Genomic DNA, 23,875 nt, shown 5'->3' on the forward strand with positions numbered 1-23,875 from the left:
TAGTTTAATGTATTTTATGAACCCACTTAGAAATTATTAAAAAAAAAAATCAGGCGCCGTCTAGGTTAACAAGCTGTCCAGTGCAAAGACGTTGAAGCAAAACAAGATAGAAATCCGTCAAGCGTTTCCTGAGATCGGAAAATAGCGCGCCCGTTGGGTTCTGCTATGTGGTTGTATTGTAGTTCTGGTAGTTAAGGGAGGAACACTACAGATGATTAAACGTTTTTTTTTTGTTTTTTTTCAAATATAGTCTTTGTTTCCACTGTTGAGGACACACAAATGTGATCAAAAACGACTCAAAAGATGCCTGCTATACTGCTGAAAATAAATTTAAAACATCTACCTTCGTGACCTAGATTAAATAAACACAAGATATTTTAAGTGCCCATAAAAAACCCGTCCAGAATTCATGCGTTGCTCTTCCTATGGGTATTTAAACAAAGGCGGAAGTGGGGGACTGGTGAAATTTAGCTCAGCCGTCTTTGAGTCTGGCTTGAGTCAGAGCGGGTGTTTTTTTTTTTCAGGAGGGAAACTTTACAAGGTTTAACGCAATTCGAACACCAATAAGTCCCACAGTTTAGTTACCCGAGCCAGCGCAACCTCACTGAAAGGTAGGAGCACACCTCGATGACACAATACGATAGTTTTGTCGAGTAGAAAGACACATTACTTGCTTCCCTTTGCGCCATTTTCGCGAGTTTGATAATGCACTAACGTGCGCCCCGCCGCTGATGTTCTTTGTCTACGTTATAGTTTTTCTTTGGCCACAACATCTTGTATCGCCTTTGAACGACTCACGGCGGACTTATTGAAGAGCCGCGAGTAATTCCGTGCTTCCGTTTCTCTTTGGCAGAATGTTTTCAAAGCAAGTGCATTTGCGCCATTTTTTGTGCTGCATCAGGCCGTGACAGACGCTAACTGCGCCTGTCGGTTCGCAGCGTTAGCACTGTTCTGGCGCACATGAGTTAGCATGTCGAGCTAACCCGCTGGCTTGCTAAGCAATTGGCTTCAACACTTTGACTCCGTTGAGATGACTTTGACACAAAAATAATTCAAATGAATGTTTTATTTGATGCATTTTTGAATGGGGGAAAAAAAAAAGCACTAAGCGCGACATAACTTGAAGCCCGTACTATGTGGACATGCTAACCACAGGGGGCTAACTTGGCTAGCAACATAGCGTCATCGGCGCAACGATCATTTCATTTTTTTTTATTTAGCTCCTTCGTTGATGTGCATTTTTGATCGATAGACCATTAAACCTCAGAAACTAAACACACATTTACACACCAATGCCTGAGAAGGAGCAGGATGAAGAAAAATCTTATATTTTCCTGCCCCCTTCAACATAATACATAGTCTTATTTAATGGATATCATACAAACCAAACAAATATAATGAAAAACAAAAAACACAAGTGCAAAACTTCATGAAGTACAAACCGAACAAAAAAAGTAATATACACCTCACGAGATGATACAAAACAAATACAAAACCAGACAAAAAAAACAAGTAAAATAATCAATATGAATGTAAACACTTATGGCTGTCCATATGATCTTATTGTTCTGTCTTTATATATTTTTTTCAATTGGAATATATTTTTACAGTCTTTCATCTCATTCTAAAGAGAATTTCATAGTTTAACCCCCACCATTGATATACACATTTGTTTTAAAGTTGTCCTTGAATACTGATGTTTGAAATGACCTTTTCTTCTACGCTATTCATTCTCAGAAGTGATGACAAACATTTTTTTTGTAAATTTGCTGGTATTGTTTTACTTTTAGCCCTAAACATAACACATAATGTCTGTAACTTTACTAGGTCCTGTAATTTCAATAAACCAGAATTAATACATAATATGTTAGTGTGTTCTAAGTAATCTACTTTATGAATAATCCTTATAGCTCTTTTCTGTAGTTGATACAATGCCTTTATGTTACCGTATTTTCCGCACTATAAGGCGCACCGGATTATTAGCCGCACCTTCAATGAATGGCATATTTCATAACTTTGTCCACCAATAAGCCGCCCCGGACTATAAGCCGCGCCTACGCTGCGCTAAAGGGAATGTCAAAAAAACAGTCAGATAGGTCAGTCAAACTTTAATAATATATTAAAAACCAGCGTTCTAACAACTCTGTTCACTCCCAAAATGTACGCAAATGTGCAATCACAAACATAGTAAAATTCAAAATAGTGCAGAGCAATAGCAACATAATGTTGCTCGAACGTTAATGTCACAACACACAAAATAAACATAGCGCTCACTTTCTGAAGTTATTCTTCATTCGTAAATCCTTCGTCTTCGGTGTCCGAAGTGAAAAGTTGGGCAAATTTACGATCCACTGGCAGATGTTGGCGTCGTCTGGCGCTGCCTCCTCGTCTTAGTGAAGGTGTGTTCGCCTTCTGTCATCCATTGTTCCCACGCAGTTAGCAGTCTAGCTTCGAATGCCCTGTTGACACCAATATCTAGCGGCTGGAGGTCTTTTGTCAATCCACCCGGAATGACGGCGAGTATTGAATTAAGCGCGTAAGCGTGTCTCTCAATGTGCTGTTATGAGCTAGCAAATACAACAACTACACTACCCAGCATGCAACGATAGTTACGAGCATGCGCGGTAGCCCTGAGAAGCGTTGTATGCTGGGAGTTAGAATGTGGTTATGAGCACGCTGTAAGTAAACGTTGAGAACTCAGTTAACACGCCTCGTCTGCATTATTTATAATTAGACAGACAACACACTTAATAGGAGCCATTTTGGGGTCTTTACATAAACACACAAATGGAAATGAAACGTCACATATCCCAGCATGCACCGCGCGCTTCTTCGTCCTCCACTGTTCCCACGCAGTTAGCAGTCTAGCTTCGAATGCCCTGTTGACACCAATATCTAGCGGCTGGAGGTCTTTTGTCAATCCACCCGGAATGACGGCGAGTATTGAATTAAGCGCGTAAGCGTGTCTCTCAATGTGCTGTTATGAGCTAGCAAATATAACAACTACACTACCCAGCATGCAACGATAGTTACGAGCATGCGCGGTAGCCCTGAGAAGCGTTGTTGTATGCTGGGAGTTAGAATGTGGTTATGAGCACGCTGTAAGTAAACGTTGAGAACTCAGTTAACACGCCTCGTCTGCATTATTTATAATTAGACAGACAACACACTTAATAGGAGCCATTTTGGGGTCTTTACATAAACACACAAATGGAAATGAAACGTCACATATCCCAGCATGCACCGCGCGCTTCTTCTACGGGGAAAAAAGATGGCGGCTGTTTACCGTAGTTGCGAGACCTAAACTTTATGAAAATGAATCTTAATATTTATCCATATATAAAGCGCACCGGGTTATAAGGCGCACTGTCAGCTTTTGAGAAAATTTGTGGTTTTTAGGTGCGCCTTATAGTGCGGAAAATACGGTACAATATACGCATTGCCCTGTAATCTAACACATTCGTATTTGACCTTGTTTAATATAAAAATACTCTTAGACTGTATAAGCCTAATTCTACCTTTTTTTTTTTTTTTTTAACTAATTGACCAAGATATGTTGGTGCCTCATCAGTGGCTCAACATGTCCAATAAAGAGCAGGATAAAGCGGAGTTTATTTAATCATCCCTTTACTCCCTATCTATTATTGCTAATCCATTTCCACCATATAGTTTATTCCTAACCATATATTTGTTGTTTACCACTTGTAATGTAAAGTTTCTTCACTTTCTGTGTTTATCACTATTTTCTATGTTATTTGTGCAGTGATAAGGGAAAGAAAACTTGCTTAAAAAATTATAAGCAGTGTATAAAACTGAGATTAAGAAAAATATACAAGCATATGGTGAAAATATATGAAGCATAAATGTATATTTCAAGAGAAAGCTTCGTGTAGTCTTTTTTTCATATAATGCCTGTTGCTCCATTTTTTAAAATGTTAGTTTTATTTCTACAATGTGTTGCAGATATATAAAAACACTGTGGATGCTCATGTCCTAAAAGTCTTGCTTTTTGCTCCCTATCACAGGAGTCTACAAATCATGTCTGGTATTGCATTGAGCCGGCTTGCCCAAGAGCGCAAGGCATGGCGGAAAGACCACCCTTTTGTAAGTATAATTTATTTTCAAGGCTTTGCAACTGTTACAGATAATCGGTTAGGCATTTTTTTGAAAGACACCAGCCTTTACGTGATCATGATTTTTGTTGTTGTTGTTGGATGTTGTTTTATAACAAAAAAACATACACCCATATATGTGTGTGTATATGTGTATACCGGTATTAATGTGTACTGTGTGTATATACATATATATATATATATATATATATATATATATATATATATATATATATATATATATATATATATATATATATAGACACACACACACACACATGTGAATGTATGTGCATATGTATGTTTGTGTGTATATAAATAAACATATATATATAGATATATATATAATTATGTAAATTTGTATATGTTTGTTTATTTGTGTGTGTATATTTATATATAATTGTTTATTTGTATATACATGTGTGTATTTATATATGTGTGAATATGTTTCTATACGTGTGTGTGTGTGTGTGTGTGTGTGTGTGTGTGTGTGTGTGTGTATGTATGTGTGTGTGTGTGTGTGTGTATATATATATATATATATATATATATATATATATATATATACATATATTTGTGTTTATATATATGTGTGTGTGTATAAGTCTAAGGGCCGTGGCCAGACTTCTCCCCTCACTATTAATTCTTATTACCGTATGTATATATGTGTTTAAGTATATATATTTATATATACACACGTGTGTTCATGTGTTTCTATACGTGTGTGTGTGTGTGTGTGTGTGTGTGTATATATATATATATATATATATATATATATAAATATATATAAATAAAACGTATGTGTGCGCGTGTCCGTACATATATGTATGTATTTTTACTGTATGCAGTAAAAAAAAAAAAAAAATCTTATCTGTAGTAATGATATAAACGATGGACAAAATTCCAAAGAAATGTGCAGTTCCCTTTTAATGCACCACATACACAAATACCACAGCTGTCTTGGGTGTATATATCAAATATATATTTATCCATCTATCCCCCCATTTTCTACCACTTGTTTCTCTCAGATGTTCAATGATGTGTAGATTATTTTTAATGCACTTTTCCAGTACATTGAGCTCATGAAAAGTGAATGTTTTTTTTAATTGTCCGTCTATTGCCGCATAAAATTATACCATTACCTGTAACTCCATGTTTGGTTGTATTCATATCATCATTCATAATACTGTTTCAAATTAAAATGGTCATAAACCCATGATTGCTCATTTGCCGGCGAAGCAAAATAGCGCGCTAATCACTAACTAGCTTAAATACCAGACAGGCACATTAGGCCCTTTTCCACCAAAAGTTCTTGGAACCTCTGGTTCAAGGTAGTTTATACAAATCAGGCTGATGATGTATGGAGTAGTGGTTTAGTATATTTCTACACTGATACCAAGTAAATAGACAGAAAATATTAGGTCACAGTTCTTTTACTAAAAAGTAAGTAATTGAAATATAAAGCAATCATATACAAAATGATGTGATTTTTAAAATAAAGTGTACTGAATTGTTTATAAAAAGTCAGGCTTTTGTCCCCAATGTCCAATAGTCAGAAAGTCGTCCTCTTGGTAACTTATGAATTCGTGAGGCTCAGGCAATTTCTTTTGGTCCATTTCAGCTGTAAATAACAATATATAAATAATAAATGTCAAGGTTTATCTCACGGCGAAAACACAAACACATTGGCGTTAGGATTAGCATTCAGTTCACTTGGGTTGAGGCTAATAACACAAATGGAGTATCACTGACTACTTTTACAACATGTAATAAAGTAAATAGTTAATTTTGATGTTATTTACCTTCGTTCGACTCAGGTGCTGCCTCTCTTTTTCCACATTTATCCAACAAAGTCAGATTAGTAAGCAGCTGAGGTCGCCGCTTGAGTCCGGCTTTATACGCCTCCGTAAATATGTTTAAGAGTCTGTCCACTTCTCGTAGCTTCGTGTATCGAAATAAGTTTGTATAAAATAAACAATAAACTCCATATAGTTTAAAGACTTAGGCTGAGTAAAAACACTAATATATTTCCACTGATCAGCGTTCTTCAGCACAAAAATGTCCCACAAAAGTTCCTGCATTTGAAAGCTCCTTTTGTTCTTCTTTCTCTCCGTCGTCAAGTTTGTTGTACTAGCAATACACAAGAAATAAGAAATAAACAAAGTCACTGCGTATATTCCAATGGCGGTCGTGTGTTTGAAAGAGAAGTTTTAGGAACATCCCCAGCTGTGTTCAACCAATCAGCGTTCGACAGCACAGCCTGCCCCCAAAAAGGTTCCTGGTCGCTTGGAAAAGTCTCACCCAGCAGACAGGAGCTCCGAAATGATACTACCCGGGTAGTTTTGGGTGTCAACACAGGGGGAACTTTATTTACACAGAAAAGTAGGGAAGTTCCTGGAAAAAGTTCCTGTGGTTGAAAAGGGCCGATTGTCTTTCCCCATTACAAACATCATACCCCAACTTGAATAAACACATTGCTGTCTAAGCAACTCGGCCAGGGCTATTCAACTACATAATGAAGAGGGCCGCAGTTTCAAGACCCCAAGAGATCAGGGGCCGGACGTCGAGATATGAATGCTTCCGCTGGTTATATTTCTTTGAGACTGTGTTTACTTAATTGCAAAGTAAACATATAAGCTTTTACACTGCACTGTCAATAAAATACAAATAGTTGAGGATGGATGTTACTTCTTTTTAATAATTTTTTTTCCTTAGTTTTTTTTCTTTACTCTTCTTTCTTCATTTAGGTTTGTAATAGGGCTGCGAATCTTTGGATGTCCCACGATTCGATTCAATATCGATTCTTGGGTTCACGATTCGATTATAAATCGATTTTTTTCGATTCAACGCAATTCTCGATTCAAAAACGATATTTTTCCGATTCAAAACAATTCTCTATTCATTCAATACATAGGATTTCAGCAGGATCTACCCCAGTCTGCTGACATACAAGCAGAGTAGTAGATTTTTGTAAAAAGCTATTATAATTGTAAAGGACAATGTTTTATCAACTGATTGCAATAATGTAAATTTGTTTTAACTATTAAATGAACCAAAAATATGACTTATTTTATCTTTGTGAAAATATTGGACACAGTGTGTTGTCAAGCTTATGAGATGTGATGCAAGTGTAAGCCACGGTGACACGATTTTTCATTTTTTATTTTTTTATTTTTTGTATATGTCTAATGATAATGTCAATGAGGGATTTTTAATCACTGCTATGTTGAAATTGTTACTAATATTGATACTGATGATAATTTTTGTTTCACTACTTTTGGATTGTTCTGTGTCATGTTTGTGTGTCCTCTCAATTGCTCTGTTTATTGCTATTCTGAGTGTTGCTGGGTCGGGTTTGGTTTTGGAATTGGATTGCATTATTATGGTATTGTTGTGTATTGTTTTGTTGGATTGATTAATTAAAATAAAATAAAATAAAAAGATTTTTGAAAAATGAAAATCGATACTGAATCGTACAACGTGAGAATGGCGATTTGAATTCGAATCGATTTTTTTCCCACACCCCTAGTTTGTAAGACTGTAAATATAAACATAACAAAACTATAATGTCCATTGTGTATTTTACATAATGCCCATCGTGTATTTTGACTAGGGATGATGCTCGAAACCGGTTTTCCTGGTTCGATAAAATAAGAACCGAGTCCTGGGACTCTTAATCCCTTTTTGAGAACCGGTACCTGTTATCGAGACCACTATAGCAGGGGTCGGCAGCCCGCGGCTCCGGAGCCGCATGCGGCTCAGCTGCATACTTGCCAACTCTCCGAGTTTCAGTGCCCCTCCCGAAAATTTCTCCCGGACAACAAATTGAGGGCGTGCCGTGATGGCACTGCCTTTAGCGTCGGCTTTTCACCATACTAACTGTGTGCCGGCAAAGTCACATGTTGTATGTGGCTGTGGCATACACACGTAGGTCGCTGCAAGGCATACTTGATTAACAGCGATACAGGTTACACTGAGGGTTTCGATATAAACAACTTTAACACTGTTAGAAATATACGCCACACTGTGAACCCACACCAAACAAGAATGACAAACACATTTCGAGAGAACATCCGCACTGTAACACAACATAAACACAACAGGGGTTGTATTTTGCAAAACCGTTGCATTCACGTGAGTGTGCGTAGCAAAGCCGCACATATCTTACGGCTGGGCCGGCACGTTGTTAGAATGGATGAAAAACAGACGTGACGACAGCTCGTAGAGCAGTGGTCCCCAACCACCGGGCCGTGGCCCGGTACCGGTTTGCGGACCGATTGGTACCGGGCGGCACAAGAAATGTAAAAGTGTTTTAATTTTTTTAATTTTTATTTTTTTATTAAATCAACATAAAAAACACAATATATACATTAAATATCAATACAGTCTGCAGGGATACAGTCCGTAAGCACACATGATTGTATTTCTTTATGACAAAAAAAATAAATAAATAAACACGGTTAACGAATGTAGCGCACATTTGTAGTTATTTCCCCATATTTCTGCACAATAACTCCGATATGGTAATACTATAGTAGCGAGCAGTAGAGAATGTGAAGTGATTTGTTAAACCAAATATTGTATTTTTTTCCATATATAACAATCTATCTGGACTCGATAAGAGAATCAATAAGGAATCGGTTCGATAAGAGGATTCGATAACAGGCTCGAACTCGATAATTTCTTATCAAACATCATCCCTAATTTTTACATAAATAAAATAGGCTTAGTGTTAATATATTCACACAAACTACAATGTAGTTTACAGCCAATACACACATAGAAATTACACAACATTCATGCACCATCCATTGTATGTGACTTATCACTATTAGTGTCTTCGCCCTCTAATGGTCAAATGTAGCACTACATGTATTAAACGATGATTGATCATTACTCTCACACAAAAAACAACACGACCACGAATACAAAAGACATCACGAAGTCAGTAATTTAAATACAAAACAAACTAAATATCTTAATGCGCAAATTATATCTACTTACAAATGTTTGACCGAGTTTCGTGATGAAACTTAACACAGTGGGATTTCTACCATCGTTGCTGCTTATCTGGATCAATGTGTCCATCGCTTAAAAGGTCCGCCAGAAAACAATGACTCGAACGCTCGAGGTAGAGCATTCATACTTTGTTGTCCAATCCTTGTTAAATCAGATTTTTGCAATTTATTTGGATTTTTTTTCCCCCCCAGGGTTGAATGAGTTGTGTTCTTCTACTCACCCCACTGCTGCTTCATTGCGGCACATATGCGCTGTTGTCCCCTGCGGGGTGGCGGGAGTACTGCATTCATGATCAACACTAGTTTTAATGGTTTCTTCAAGACTATTTAGGCGATGTTTGGCGGGCCAAATGAATAGCTTCGTCCAGATGTTGCCCGCGAGTCGCCAGTTGAATTGAGTTAAACTAAGCTATTCAATTGTGCACATTGAAACTACCTGGACTTGTCTACAACAGAAAGTAAAGCCGTGTGAGGTCACAAACTGGACATGCAACCCTTGTTTTGCCTTTATCATTAAGAAACACTCTAAAACTTAAAAAAAATAAAATGGAAGAAGGTCATAATAGATTTGATAGCTGCATGTACATCTACTTTTTGAAGATAATAACCGTGATAATGTTGGTCACACTAACCATGTTATAAAATTCTCATATCGTTACATCTGTTGTTAAATATGACACAAGATGATGTCATACATTAAAAAAAACAAACATCAGAATGCTCTATATTAGGCCAGAGTTTTGTTTTTGTTTTGAACAAATTTGTCTAATGTGCGAGATTCAACGTGTCTTGTTTTTAATTAAAAAGATAAAAGACCATATTTTTTAGGTCCAGAATCTATTTTCCTGTTAATCAAACACTTGTACTCTCGCTTTACAGGGATTTGTCGCCGTACCAACAAAAAACCCAGATGGAACCATGAATCTGATGAACTGGGAGTGTGCGATCCCTGGCAAAAAGGGGGTAATGTTTTTTTAATCTTCCTAATTAAATTAAATATACAGTCGTGGTCAAACGTTTACATACACTTGTAAAGAACACAATGTCATGGCTGTCTTGAGTTTCCAATCATTTCTACAACTCTATTTTTTTTGTGATAGAGTGGTTGGAGCACATACTTGTTTGTCACAAAAAACATTCATGAAGTTTGGTTCTTTTATGAAGTTTTATTATGGGTCTACTGAAAATGTGACCAAATCTGCTGGGTCAAAAGTATACATAATACAGCAATGTTAATATTTGGTTACATGTCCCTTGGCAAGATTCACTGCTTTTGGTAGCCATCCACAAGCTTCTGGAAAGCTTCTGGTTGAATTTTTGACCACACCACTTGACAAAATTGGTGCATTCCAGTTAAATTTGTTGGTTTTCTGACATGGACTTGTTTCTTCAGCATTGTCCTCACATTTAAGTTAGGACTTTGGGAAGGCCATTCTAAAACTTTAATTCTAGCCTGATTTAGCTATTCCTTTACCACTTTTGACGTGTGTTTGGGGTCATTGTCTTGTTGGAACACCCAACTGCACCCAAGATACCAAACTCCGGGCTGATGATTTTAGGTTGGCCTGAAGAATTTGGAGGTAATCCTCTTTTTTTCATTGTCCCAGTTACCGGTACATTTCCATTGGCAGCAAAACAGGCCCAGAGCATAATACTACCACCACCATGCTTGACGGTAGGAATGATGTTCCTGGGATTATAGGCCTCACCTTATCTTCTCCAAACATATTGCTGGGTATTGTGGCCAAACAGCTACATTTTTGTTTCATCTGACATCACATGGACAGAGATAAGACCTTCTGGAGGAAAGTTCTGTGGTCAGAACTTGTGACAAACAAGTATGTGCTCCAATCACTCTGTCACAAAAAAATTAGAATTGTAGAAATTATTGGAAACTCAAGACAGCCATGACATTGTTCTTTACAACTGTATGTAAACTTTTGACTACAACTGTATTTTCAAAGGAATGTAAGTTGTGTGTTATGAATTTATTTTTCTCACTGTACAATCCCTCAAAATTGTACATGAAATATCTGGAGAATTGTTGGAGTTTGTGTTTTGAAAAGTTAATCACATAATTGCGTGTCATCAGACTCCGTGGGAAGGAGGCCTTTTCAAACTGCGCATGTTGTTCAAGGATGACTATCCCTCATCGCCTCCAAAATGTGAGTTACCCTCCTTTCCTTTGATACTGTACCGTACATTAAGTGTAAATGTCGAACTCCACTGAGGCTGTTTTGTAGTGCCAGGTCATTTTAGTAACCCCTCAGATGTTTTCACATCTTAATAAAAAAAAATGCAAGTATTGCAGTTTGAAATATCTTTAAAGCATTGTCTTTTGCAAAACTTCCTTGTAGCCGAACATTATCTCCTCTAATTCATAGTGCAGGGTGATTGAATCAGCTCTGATTGTGTTGATGTAGTTTCTGCACAATTTGTGTTTTAGGTAAATTTGAGCCGCCACTCTTTCATCCAAATGTGTACCCGTCAGGCACAGTATGCCTTTCTATCCTAGAGGAGGACAAGGACTGGAGACCAGCCATTACAATAAAGCAGGTTTGGACTATATGAACATCATAGTACCAAATTGTAGCTCATTCTTCCATCACAATACATCATATTAAATAATGCATTGCATAAACAGCCTCTGATTGCCAGGTGTGTCATCCATTTAAACACACTTTAAATCTCCAGCGAGGGGAAAAAAAAGTTGGTGCCACTCGATGGCTGCAATTACCTTCACTGTGACTGTATTTACCACAATATGATACATAGTACCTGTAAAGCTGAATTTTCCAATGGGCTATGAAGAAACTACTGTAACAGGATTTTTGCAGCAAAATGATAAAATACAATATATCCACATCGAGAGGAGCCAGATGAGGTGGTTCGGGCATCTGGTCAGGATGCCACCCGAACGCCTCCCTAGGGAGGTGTTTAGGGCACGTCCGACCGGTAGGAGGCCGCGGGGAAGACCCAGGACACGTTGGGAAGACTATGTCTCCCAGCTGGCCTGGGAACGCCTCGGGGTCCCACAGGAAGAGCTGGACGAAGTGGCTGGGGAGAGGGAAGTCTGGGCTTCCCTGCTTAGGCTGCTGCCCCCGCGACCTGACCTCGGATAAGCGGAAGAAGATGGATGGATGGATGGACAATATAGAAACAATTGTATAACAAATACATTATGCACCTACAGTAAATACTGTCCTCCTAATAGATGTCTGCTACCTCTCTCTGTTAAGTAAATGCATATCTACAATAAGAGGAAATGCATTTATCAGCCATGTACAGTTAACCCTGTCAATAGTGGCCACATGCCGATAACGGCCACAAAAATAGTAGTGTTCAGGGCCGTAACTAGGATTTGACAAATACTGAGGTCAAAAGTTGGTGGTTTAAGAGGAGCTTTGAAAGGCTAAAATCATGTGTATCCCAGCACTTTATAAATATTACCTTGAGCAACACACTGAATTTCCAGAATAACAAAAGCTTTCATTGAGGGAAAACTATTTGTTATATTGTCTAACATCTTTGACAATCAGCATGATTGTGTTACAGTCCATTTGTCCTTCATATGCTAAAGTGTAGTGTAATAAACAATTTTTAACATTAAAACATAAATGTTAAACCTTACTATAATTTCAACTAGGGCTGGGCGATATATCGATATGCGCGATATATCGCGGGTTTGTCTCTGTGCGATATAGAAAATGACTATATCGTGATTTTCGAGTATGCGTTCTAACGCAGTTACTTTTAGCTGCGGGCATTAAACTACATGCTCTACTCGCTCTTTCCTGTCTCTCCTTCTCACAGACAGCAAGCGCAGCTTCTACATACGTCACATACTGTCACGTCATACGTCACATACGTATACGCCCTCGCGCAGCAGAGAGGTAGCAGCATGTGTAACGTTAGCTGTGATGCTAGCTATAATACGAGCGAAAGAAGGTACGAATCTGGTAACAAATGAAGGAAGAATTAATTCCTCCGAAAAACAGCGGTGGTTTGGCTTCAAGTAGAAAGTATGTCGAACAGACAACCGTCATTTGTCAAGTGTGGGGCAAAAGCGTTGCTATAAAAAGTAGCAGTAGCATCATTTGAAAAGTCACCTGCTAGTGAATGAAGAGTGCTCACTCCAATCCACTTTATTTATATAGCACATTTAAACAACAAAAATGTTTCCAAAGTGCTGCACAACAATATTAAAAACAATATTTACGTACTCCGCACGTCAACATCTCCGTTCGGTGCCACACGCCCACACCATCAAAATGCCAAGGCAAACATTTCCAGATCAACACCGTATGAAAAAATAGTGATTTTTTTTAGTTGTGATTTCCTTCTCTGCGTGAAAGTTTAAAATGAGCATATATTAATACAGTATGAAGAAGAATGTTTTAATGTAGACATCATCATACTGCTGTGATTATATGCATCAAGTGTTCATTCAAGGCTAAGGCAAATTATCGAGATATATATCGTGTATCGCGATATGGCCTTAAAATATCGCGATATTAAAAAAAGGCCATATCACCCAGCCCTAATTTCAAATATGAGCGACAGAAACTCACAACCTTTTGTTTGGCAACTGGGTATTAATGACGCGCGACATGAGAGCTACCTGAAGTCGAACATGGAAATGTTATATTTTTATCAGTGAACGAGCATGATGTGGCCAAGAGTACATTTGGGGTAACAATTTTATATGAAGCGCCCTGTCACCCAATAATTTACATTTGACATGTGCTTCTTTATGCAAAACGGGGCACCCCCACGGATCACGAAGACCTACGCACGGTTAATTTTAGGGCAGGCGAGCTTGATCTCTGTGAGCAGAACCTGGCTGACATGACAATTTTCCTAACAGCACTTCACATTATTTTAATTCAGGTGAAACCGACATTAGTTAAGTCAGTGAAATTGAAGGTTAATGTTATGTTGACAGCACATTTTGGATCAGATGATGTTTATAGTAAAAGTGGACTTCATTGTGTTACGTTGCTGGAGCATGACCAAAGATTGTATATTGTAAGAGGATGATCTACCGCATGGTGATGTACAGCGCACACGATTTCCTACACAGTACATTTGCAGTTAGTCATATCTTTTTTGTCACTTAAAAAAAGATACAGAGTACATGACCTCGCTGTCCTCAATGGTAGTAATGGCCATGGTAGTGTTATAAATGTTGTCTCTAGCGGCCACTTATTTTGCATCCCAATATAGTTTTTCACTCCGTATAGTGGCCACTGATACAACAATTTGCTGCAACTATGCATGTTGTTGATAGATTAAGTCCTAAAGTCCACTGAGTGCATTTGCCTTTCGGTTGTGCTGCGAGTTTGCTCCGTTCTCAAACGCTCACCAGCTGAACTGAATCCCTGTTGTCGTAGTGCCATCCATTCATCCATTTTCTTCCGCTTATCTGGGGTCAGGTCGCGGGGGCAGCAGCCTAAGCAGAAACACTCAGACTTCCCTCTCCCCAGCCACTTCGTCCAACCCCTCCCGGGGGATCCCGAGGCGTTCCCAGGCCAGCCGGGAGACCTAGTCTTCCCAACGTGTCTTGGGTCTTCCCCGTGGCCTCCTACCGGTCGTACGTGCCCTAAACATCTCCCTAGGGAGGCTTTCGGGTGGCATCCTGACCAGATGTCCGAACCACCTCACCTGGCTCCTCTCGATGTGGAGGAGCAGCTGATTTACTTTGAACTCCTCCTGGATGACAGAGCTTCTCACCCTATCTCTAAGGGAGAGCCCCACCACCCGGCGGAGGAAACTCATTTCGGCCGTTTGTACCTGTGATCTTGTCCTTTCGGTCATAACCCAAACCTCATGACCATAGGTGAGGATGGGAACGTAGATTGACCAGCCCATCGCCTCTCATTGCGTACAACGCCAGAGTGGGTGGTTCCATAGCCCTTGCTGTGCGTCGAAGTGAGTCAACTATATCTAGCCGGAACTTCTCCACCTCGCGCACTAGCTCAGGCTCCTTCCCGCCCCAGCGAGGTGACGTTCCACGTCCCAAGAGCTAGCTTATAAGAGCCGAGGATCAGACCGTCAAGTGCCCTGCCTTCGGCTGCCGCCCAGCTCACAATGCACCCGACCGCTTTGGCCCCTACCATGAGTGGTGAGCCCATTTGAGTACCTCCTTACCACTTGCAGTAGTGGTAAGGAGGAAATTGCTCAGCTAGCATTAATACACATCATGACTTTAACTGTAAACAACTGGGTTGGAAGGCATCCTGGAAAATTATTGACCATGAGCGAATGAAAATGGGTTAAAGCTTTTGCATATATGTCTGTTACTTTATCTTCTGGGCAAATAAAGGATATGCGCTTTCCTGCTTCTGACTGGCGCAACACCCCATGTGACACAACCAGCCCATCAGATTTACATTTCCGCTTAGAGCATTTCTGCAACCGAGGACTTCCCATTTACTTTGTCGCTAGATTTAGCGACTTTTTTTTCCAGTTCGGGACATATCGCCTAGGGACAAGGTGAGAAGTATTACCATGAAATAATTTATAAAGTCCTAATCACACTTCAAAAAGACAACACAAACTTTGTACACAACCAAAAACCCAATAACCCCTCTTTCCCTATACACTCCACTTCCACACACACACAAATTAATGTATGGTCAGTCCCTTATTGTGATAATTATTTGCATAGACTGCACATGAAATGCCTGAGTAATAAAGCTAGAAACTATATATGAAACAGTGTATGATGCTATAACTTGTCTCTGTAGTGGCTGGAAATGTCTGGAAAATTATTTCAAGGAAAGGAACCCTGGACATGTTTTACAACCAATATTTTTATCATGCAACTGCTGACCACTCATGATACCTCAAATGCAGCTAATGCCATCTTGTGGAGCTAATAAAAACTGCAACAGTTGTTAATGCCAATGCACTGACTTCCAAATAATTGAGCAAGGGGTGATGACTTGTTTCTCTGGACAATTTCTCCCACAGATTCTATTAGGTATTCAGGAACTCCTAAATGAGCCTAATATCCAGGATCCAGCCCAAGCAGAGGCCTACACGATCTACTGGTAAGAAACGCTGCACGTCTTTTCTTACATTATATGTTCAAGTTAAAAAGGCGATATCATGTAGAAATGATTGGCATCAATGGGTTATAGCCTAACATATTTTACAACAACTCTCACCAATCTCATTCTGCACGATCACAGACATATGGTCACATTCTGATCATGTGATTACACGTTGACTGCTGTCGACAGTCTTAAGTCAACTTTACTCATCACTTTTGTCACTGCAAAGAGAGAAAGGAGGCTGCAGTAATTGTGTAGTTTAGTCAATGAAACAGTGTGTCTAGTTTATTTGTTTCCCCGGTAAGTGGCATCCTGACAATTGAAGACATTTAATTACGGTAATCGAAAAAAATAAAGAAAATCCCTTCAGTTGTCATGGTTAACAACAAAATTAAGTGCCCTCCATCAGTGCAATAAAAATACCAAATATTTTATATGATCATAAACTAACTCACACACACACATTAAAAATATTGCACATTTCCATTATGCAAAGATGGTTGACTTAAAAAAGAAATCCAATCAAGACTTAAGTCAGTGAAGATAAGGAAATATTTATTATAGGATTCAAATATATTAAATCAATTAAACCCCAACTGTTTTGTATAATGAGTAAACAAAAGCAGAATCAAGCTAAAGCACATACCAACATAAACCACCCAGTTTAACTCCACCCTACCAATACTTGTGCAATATGATCATCTCCACTTGTTAGGCAAAACATCTGCCTCAACATGCAACTTTATATTTTAAAGGGGATGTAGCTGTGATCATTCTTAATCTACATTTAACACACTTACTTCTGGCATATTGGATAGCTGTGGTGTAAACCTTTTTCCACAGTCACTTTGTTTTTAAACAGCTTTCACAGCCTGTCTGCAAACATTTGGTGTGTTTGCAAATGAAGCCCTCCAGACCTCACCTTCCTCAAAAGTATATGAATGTGTCTTTTGAAAATATACTCTTATCTTGAAGATCTACAGTATGTCACCAAGGGCTGGGCAATTATATGATTGTGATCGTTGATCGCGATTAATTTGAGTTTGATCACGGTAATCAGCTGGTAGCATATTTCCTCGATCAAACCTGGTGGAAAAGTCTGTTAGAAGTTACCACAGCGTGTGTGTGTGTGTGTGTGTGTGTGTGTGTGTGTGTGTGTGTGTGTGTGTGTGTGTGTGTGTGTGTGTGTGTGTGTGTGACCTCCCATCCCACAATCGTGGTAGTGATGCTTGTCACAACGTAATTAATGTCCAATCAGCGTTTTGCCTCAGCTTCTAGTGCTGCCCAGAAGAACAAAATAAAGAAATATGACTAACACTAGCATAGATGTTGAAACACAACATTTAAAAGGAGCAGACACTTTATTTTCATTATCTGCTGCAGCGCACCATTAATCCTGCCCTGAATGCGGTCTTGTAGGCACTCAGAACGTCTGTGTGACTGTATTGTTGTTGACTGGGAAAATCAAGGCACCCACTAATTTGATCAGAAACTGCATTTTTATATTTAAATATTTTTTTACTCAGACTTGTTTGTTCCTGCAAATATTCCACTCTTCTGATATAACATGTTGTAAAAAAACAAACAAAACAACTCTGCAAAGAGACCCTTTTTTTTTGTGGATAATAAAAACATGTTCCTGAAATAATCATTAAACGTGTATGTGTTAGTACATATTATTTTACAGTACCTCAAATTCAAACTGCACTTTAATGTATTTTCATTCAATATAAGATACACAATTTTAGTTTTTAAAAACCCCACAATCTGGGTCATCGCTAGCCATTTGCCAAAGCACTGATGTATACAAGTAATTTAAAGAATACAAATAATTAACCACTTGGAAGTGTTTAGTAAATGAGATTGAAATACAGGTGTTATAGTATTCACTACACCAAATATACTTTGTTACAAGATACTGCAGTAGTAAACAGTAGGGATGCGGTACTTGCTATAATCCTGCACGGGACAATCCGCTTTAATTTAAATAAAATAAAATAAAAAAATTGTGATATTAATCGAGATCGGATACATGACAAAATTAATCGTGATATTTTTTTATTTATTTTTTGCCATATTGCCCAGCCCTAATGTCACCTATATATTTTTTTTCCAGTCATTGTCAAAAATAAACTTCATGAACTATATAGATTTAATGGTCACAACATTAGGTAAACCTTGTGTGGTGTGTCAAAAAAGCAGTATTTAATTGTTTAATTGCTTGTCAGTGTTACTGGGCGCACATGCCACTAAAAGATGAAAATGATTGGCCATGCGATGAGGTGGCGACTTGTCAAGGGTGTACCCCGCCTTCCGCCTGTGTGCAGCTGGAATAGGCTCCAGCACCACCCGCGACCCTGTAAGGGACAAGCGATAGAAAATGGATGGATGGATACTTGGTTTCATCAAACCAAGTATTAAGGTTTAGCCGCTGATCCAAGTACTGGTCCATGTTGAAAAAACACCTGTGTAAAATGTTGTGGACAAATTGAGGTATTTATTGTATCGACATCAGAGCAGGCAGGCCGGCATGAGACGAGAAGGAACTACACGGGATGCTTCAGGCATCAATCTTCCTGCAGCAGAGGGGTGGAGGCTGGCTGACAGAATATACAGTACAGTATAAAGATGTACGTCAGTCTGTGACGCCACAGATGGCCTGCTGTCAAAAAAACAAGACTGCAAAACAGTGTTCAGAGGCATCCAAAACTGTGTGCAGGCTCACACCCAAATGCATGATCCTTGTGTTAAACAATGTCAGAGCATCAGATCATAAGTATCCAACATTTGTATGCCAGAAAAGAGGAAAATCATCACAGATTCCCTTTAAAATCATCCTACAAATTCAAACTTTCCCCGGCTAGCTTCTCATATTTTGATTATGACAGGATCGGCAGTTAAATAGTCAAAATGTCGCCCTCTGGAGTTAACTGCCACATTGCACAACATAAAAAAGAGGAAAAGATTAGTCTAACCAACAAAGCTGTAAATATCAATGAGTGATTGCATGTGTGTGATGACAAGCATCAGTTTCATAAAGCAGAGGAAAATATTAGCTTAACCAACAAACTGTAAAGATCAGTCAGTGATTGCATGCCTATGATGACATGCAGCACTTTATAAAGCAGATGTGTCCACTTATGGTTACAGCTCTTAGGATTTACATGGCAGCTGTTATTCTTTTGTTTGAAGTACCACATGCACAAGACCCAGTTCAAAATAAATACATATACAGCATTAATACTACGATGCAGTTCTTACAGGGGACCTATGATTGTTCTTGTGTATATTTAACACACTTCCTTATGGTCTAGATAATATGTACTGGATATCATTTGGTGGAGCTTCTCCTCCCCCTGTGACAGAGCTTGATTTAATGTCCAAATGAGTGTGTCCACCTTGCTGAGACATCATGATGTAGCTAGACGGCAAAACAGTGTTCAGAGGCATCCAAAACTGCATTCAAGCTCACACCATGGACAAATGAACCTTATCATTGGACATTCCAACATTATGAATTGTTTTCGACATATGGTCTACATAACATGTACCGGTAATGGTGGTTCTTTGGTCAATATGTTGCATAGATTGTTTTACAGACCATCCTCAAACCGCTTTCTGACAGTCTCTTCATGATGCGCCATGTTGGGGATGGTCTAGTTTAAACAGCTCTACTTCCACTGCGTCTTCTCCCTGTCAGCCATGTGGTAGTTTTTAGCGCTTCCGTATGGAGTCTAAAGTAAGAAACTTACGGACTATGTCGGACTGGTGCAAAACATATATAGAGATATCCACTGTGTATGATGCTATTGTTTTATAAATATCTTCGCCATCTCTCCATGGCTTGATCAAACATTTTTGGGTCCTATGCAGATCCCAAAAACACAAAAACAGGTACCAGTTGGTAAGAAACGTTGGTTTGTCATAATAGGTCCCCTTTAGCGTTTATAAGTCAAATACTAAATTAATCATAGGTCCCTTTTTAATTAGAATTCAAATCAAATATACAGGTAAAAGCCAGTAAATTAGAATATTTTGAAAAACTTGATTTATTTCAGTAATTGCATTCAAAAGGTGTAACTTGTACATTATATTTATTCATTGCACACAGACTGATGCATTCAAATGTTTATTTCATTTAATTTTGATGATTTGAAGTGGCAACAAATGAAAATCCAAAATTCCGTGTGTCACAAAATTAGAATATTACTTAAGGCTAATACAAAAAAGGGATTTTTAGAAATGTTGGCCAACTGAAAAGTATGAAAATGAAAAATATGAGCATGTACAATACTCAATACTTGGTTGGAGCTCCTTTTGCCTCAATTACTGCGTTAATGCGGCGTGGCATGGAGTCGATGAGTTTCTGGCACTGCTCAGGTGTTATGAGAGCCCAGGTTGCTCTGATAGTGGCCTTCAACTCTTCTGCGTTTTTGGGTCTGGCATTCTGCATCTTCCTTTTCACAATACCCCACAGATTTTCTATGGGGCTAAGGTCAGGGGAGTTGGCGGGCCAATTTAGAACAGAAATACCGTGGTCCGTAAACCAGGCACGGGTAGATTTTGTGCTGTGTGCAGGCGCCAAGTCCTGTTGGAACTTGAAATCTCCATCTCCATAGAGCAGGTCAGCAGCAGGAAGCATGAAGTGCTCTAAAACTTGCTGGTAGACGGCTGCGTTGACCCTGGATCTCAGGAAACAGAGTGGACCGACACCAGCAGATGACATGGCACCCCAAACCATCACCCAACCATGCAAATTTTGCATTTCCTTTGGAAATCGAGGTCCCAGAGTCTGGAGGAAGACAGGAGAGGCACATGATCCACGTTGCCTGAAGTCTAGTGTAAAGTTTCCACCATCAGTGATGGTTTGGGGTGCCATGTCATCTGCTGGTGTCGGTCCACTCTGTTTCCTGAGATCCAGGGTCAACGCAGCCGTCTACCAGTAAGTTTTAGAGCACTTCATGCTTCCTGCTGCTGACCTGCTCTATGGAGATGGAGATTTCAAGTTCCAACAGGACTTGGCGCCTGCACACAGCGCAAAATCTACCCGTGCCTGGTTTACGGACCATGGTATTTCTGTTCTAAATTGGCCCGCCAACTCCCCTGACCTTAGCCCCATAGAAAATCTGTGGGGTATTGTGAAAAGGAAGATGCAGAATGCCAGACCCAAAAACGCAGAAGAGTTGAAGGCCACTATCAGAGCAACCTGGGCTCTCATAACACCTGAGCAGTGCCAGAAACTCATCGACTCCATGCCACGCCGCATTAACGCAGTAATTGAGGCAAAAGGAGCTCCAACCAAGTATTGAGTATTGTACATGCTCATATTTTTCATTTTCATACTTTTCAGTTGGCCAACATTTCTAAAAATCCCTTTTTTGTATTAGCCTTAAGTAATATTCTAATTTTGTGACACACGGAATTTTGGATTTTCATTTGTTGCCACTTCAAATCATCAAAATTAAATGAAATAAACATTTGAATGCATCAGTCTGTGTGCAATGAATAAATATAATGTACAAGTTACACCTTTTGAATGCAATTACTGAAATAAATCAAGTTTTTCAAAATATTCTAATTTACTGGCTTTTACCTGTAATTACTTGTAACTTAGTCGGGTATTATAGGAAAAATGCTGATAATCAAGTCATCACCTGGCAGAGGATCATAAGGATGTTGCTGTCCCACAATGTCGAGAATGAAGTGTCTGGCGTCAAAGAGAAACTACTTCTACCTTGCCTCATTTTGCTTGGAGTAGGATTTGTGGGATGTCAGGTCCCTGATTATGTGTTTTTCTTTTCCAGCCAAAACAGAGTAGATTACGAAAAAAGAGTCCGAGGGCAGGCCAAAAAATTCTCTCCCTCATAAAGGCGAAGCGTGTCTTGCTGTGGCAGAAGGAATCACCTCCCCGCTCAGTCACAATGAATGTGCTCCCCTCACATCGGGACTTGCTTAAAGACTTCTATTTAAACTCTACACATTCTGTGCCATCCACACACACCCTCGACATGTCTTTTTTTTTTATTTTTTATTTTTGTTTTCTCGATTGCTGGTTGGTGCGTAATGCTGAGAGGGGGATCGGTGCTTCAGCACCATCGTCATTTACTTTTTAAACATTGTCTTATGTGGTGCAAGGCACACAGTTTCATCAATGCCATGCAAAATGGCCATCATCCATGTCCAAGAAAGAAAATCTTTTTTCTTTTTTTTTTCCTCTTTCAGAGTCTATTCCTTTTGTTTGTCCCTTCTTTTTCATTCATTAAATGTAAAGTCTGCTTATTTCATTGTCAGTATTTCAACTGCTGTATAATGAATGGCACTTTTATACTGTTGTATTTCACTAGTGTCTCTAGATGGTTCTAATTCTTCTTTCCCAGGTTTTCTATTCCGCATGCTGTAACATACGATAGAATATGCTGCCTTGGCTGTCTTTTTGTTTTCGGAGTGTTTTTGCTTTGGGATAAATAAAAGGCGGCAGTGACCGAGGCAGGTAGGCATACCATTGTGTCAGACTTTAAGGTTATAAGGTGCTTTGTTATTGTATGTGTTGGCATAAATAAAACTTTCTACAAAAGGTTTCTTTGCTTTATTGCTTGAGCGTTACTACACAATATGGTTGCTCCCAAGAAAAGCATGAACTTGAACACATGTTGATATATTTTCTGAAAATTACTCTCTTCAATGGTCATCTTGTCAATTGTCTTCAGTCAATGCTCTCAATCTGCTTTATGGCAACATTTGGCAATTTCTTGCCGTTAGCTTGTGCTGCTGAAAAGTGCTAAGTGTGCAGTATTCATGGCAGTAGCAGGATGAATCTCCCTCAGTGTGGGGAACACTTTTGAACCCTGTCCTATCCTGAAAAGGCGATAAATTGGTGCTCGGTGTAGTTCTCACTTTGTCACCCACCGGAGTAGCATCACATTCAGGATCGCCAATGTTTTCATATGTAGTCCTCTTATTCTGTGATGGTCTCTCCTCTCTGTGGACTTCTTTGGATGTCAGGCTGTCAATATGAAGCATCTCTTCTGGCTTCAGCATGGCAGTCATGTTTGTTTGAGTGTCCGCCAAGTTCTGCAATCACAATCAATTTTAACTATGTACCGTATTTTTCGGAGTATAAGTCGCACCTGCCGAAAATGCATAATAAAGAAGGAAAAAAACCTATATAAGTTGCACTGGAGCCCGGCCAAACTATGAAAAAAACTGACTTATAGTCCGAAAAATACAGTACCTCCTTTAAAGACTGTCAATACTTAGGGTCAGAGCACCAAATTCTGGGCCCCCATACCAACATAAACCCAGATCAAATCATAATTTGATGTTGGTATGATTGATGATATGATTCAGACACAATATTAGTTTTTTTTAGAACGATATAATCCCAAAAGACTTCAGGGAGTTGAAATCAAGTCAGTAACAAATTAACAATGAATGGTCAATGCATTCACATCCTATTTAGATAAAGTTCAACCAAACACTTAAGGTTGAATTATCAAGAGGGAACCTTTTCTGGTCACATTTTCAACATTGAAGCGTCCTCCATTAAAGTTAAGTGCAACCAAATCTCTACAGGTTAGATGAGCAGTTGACCTGCTACCACTCATTTCAATAAACAGCTAGAGTAGCCAAGAGAAGTCGCAACAAATACAAATGCCACAACACAACTTTCAGCTATAGCCACAACTCA

The 23,875-nt window shown here is 39.0% G+C and overlaps 1 protein-coding gene across 1 annotated transcript; it reads left to right on the forward strand.

The window, feature by feature from the left end:
* The first annotated feature begins 464 nt into the window (after nucleotides 1-464).
* ube2ib (ubiquitin-conjugating enzyme E2Ib) lies at nucleotides 465-22,762 on the forward strand. The gene is made up of 7 exons (XM_061967584.2): nucleotides 465-611; nucleotides 4,026-4,104; nucleotides 10,010-10,093; nucleotides 11,223-11,295; nucleotides 11,577-11,686; nucleotides 16,106-16,185; nucleotides 21,993-22,762. The coding sequence occupies exons 2-7, from the start codon at nucleotides 4,039-4,041 to the stop codon at nucleotides 22,054-22,056; spliced, it is 477 nt and encodes a 158-aa protein (XP_061823568.1). The 5' UTR covers nucleotides 465-611; nucleotides 4,026-4,038; the 3' UTR covers nucleotides 22,057-22,762.
* The last annotated feature ends 1,113 nt before the right edge of the window (nucleotides 22,763-23,875 follow it).

The sequence above is a fragment of the Nerophis lumbriciformis genome, linkage group LG11 (genome assembly GCF_033978685.3).
Source record: "Nerophis lumbriciformis linkage group LG11, RoL_Nlum_v2.1, whole genome shotgun sequence".
Taxonomy (NCBI): domain Eukaryota; kingdom Metazoa; phylum Chordata; class Actinopteri; order Syngnathiformes; family Syngnathidae; genus Nerophis; species Nerophis lumbriciformis.

Bases quoted from the DNA above. Each gene is read 5' to 3' on its own strand.
- ube2ib (XM_061967584.2), top strand. From the start codon at position 4,039: ATGTCTGGTATTGCATTGAGCCGGCTTGCCCAAGAGCGCAAGGCATGG. The intron at 11,296-11,576 runs GTGAGTTACCCT...TTTGTGTTTTAG, and splicing joins TCCCTCATCGCCTCCAAAAT to GTAAATTTGAGCCGCCACTC. The intron at 16,186-21,992 runs GTAAGAAACGCT...TTTCTTTTCCAG, and splicing joins GAGGCCTACACGATCTACTG to CCAAAACAGAGTAGATTACG.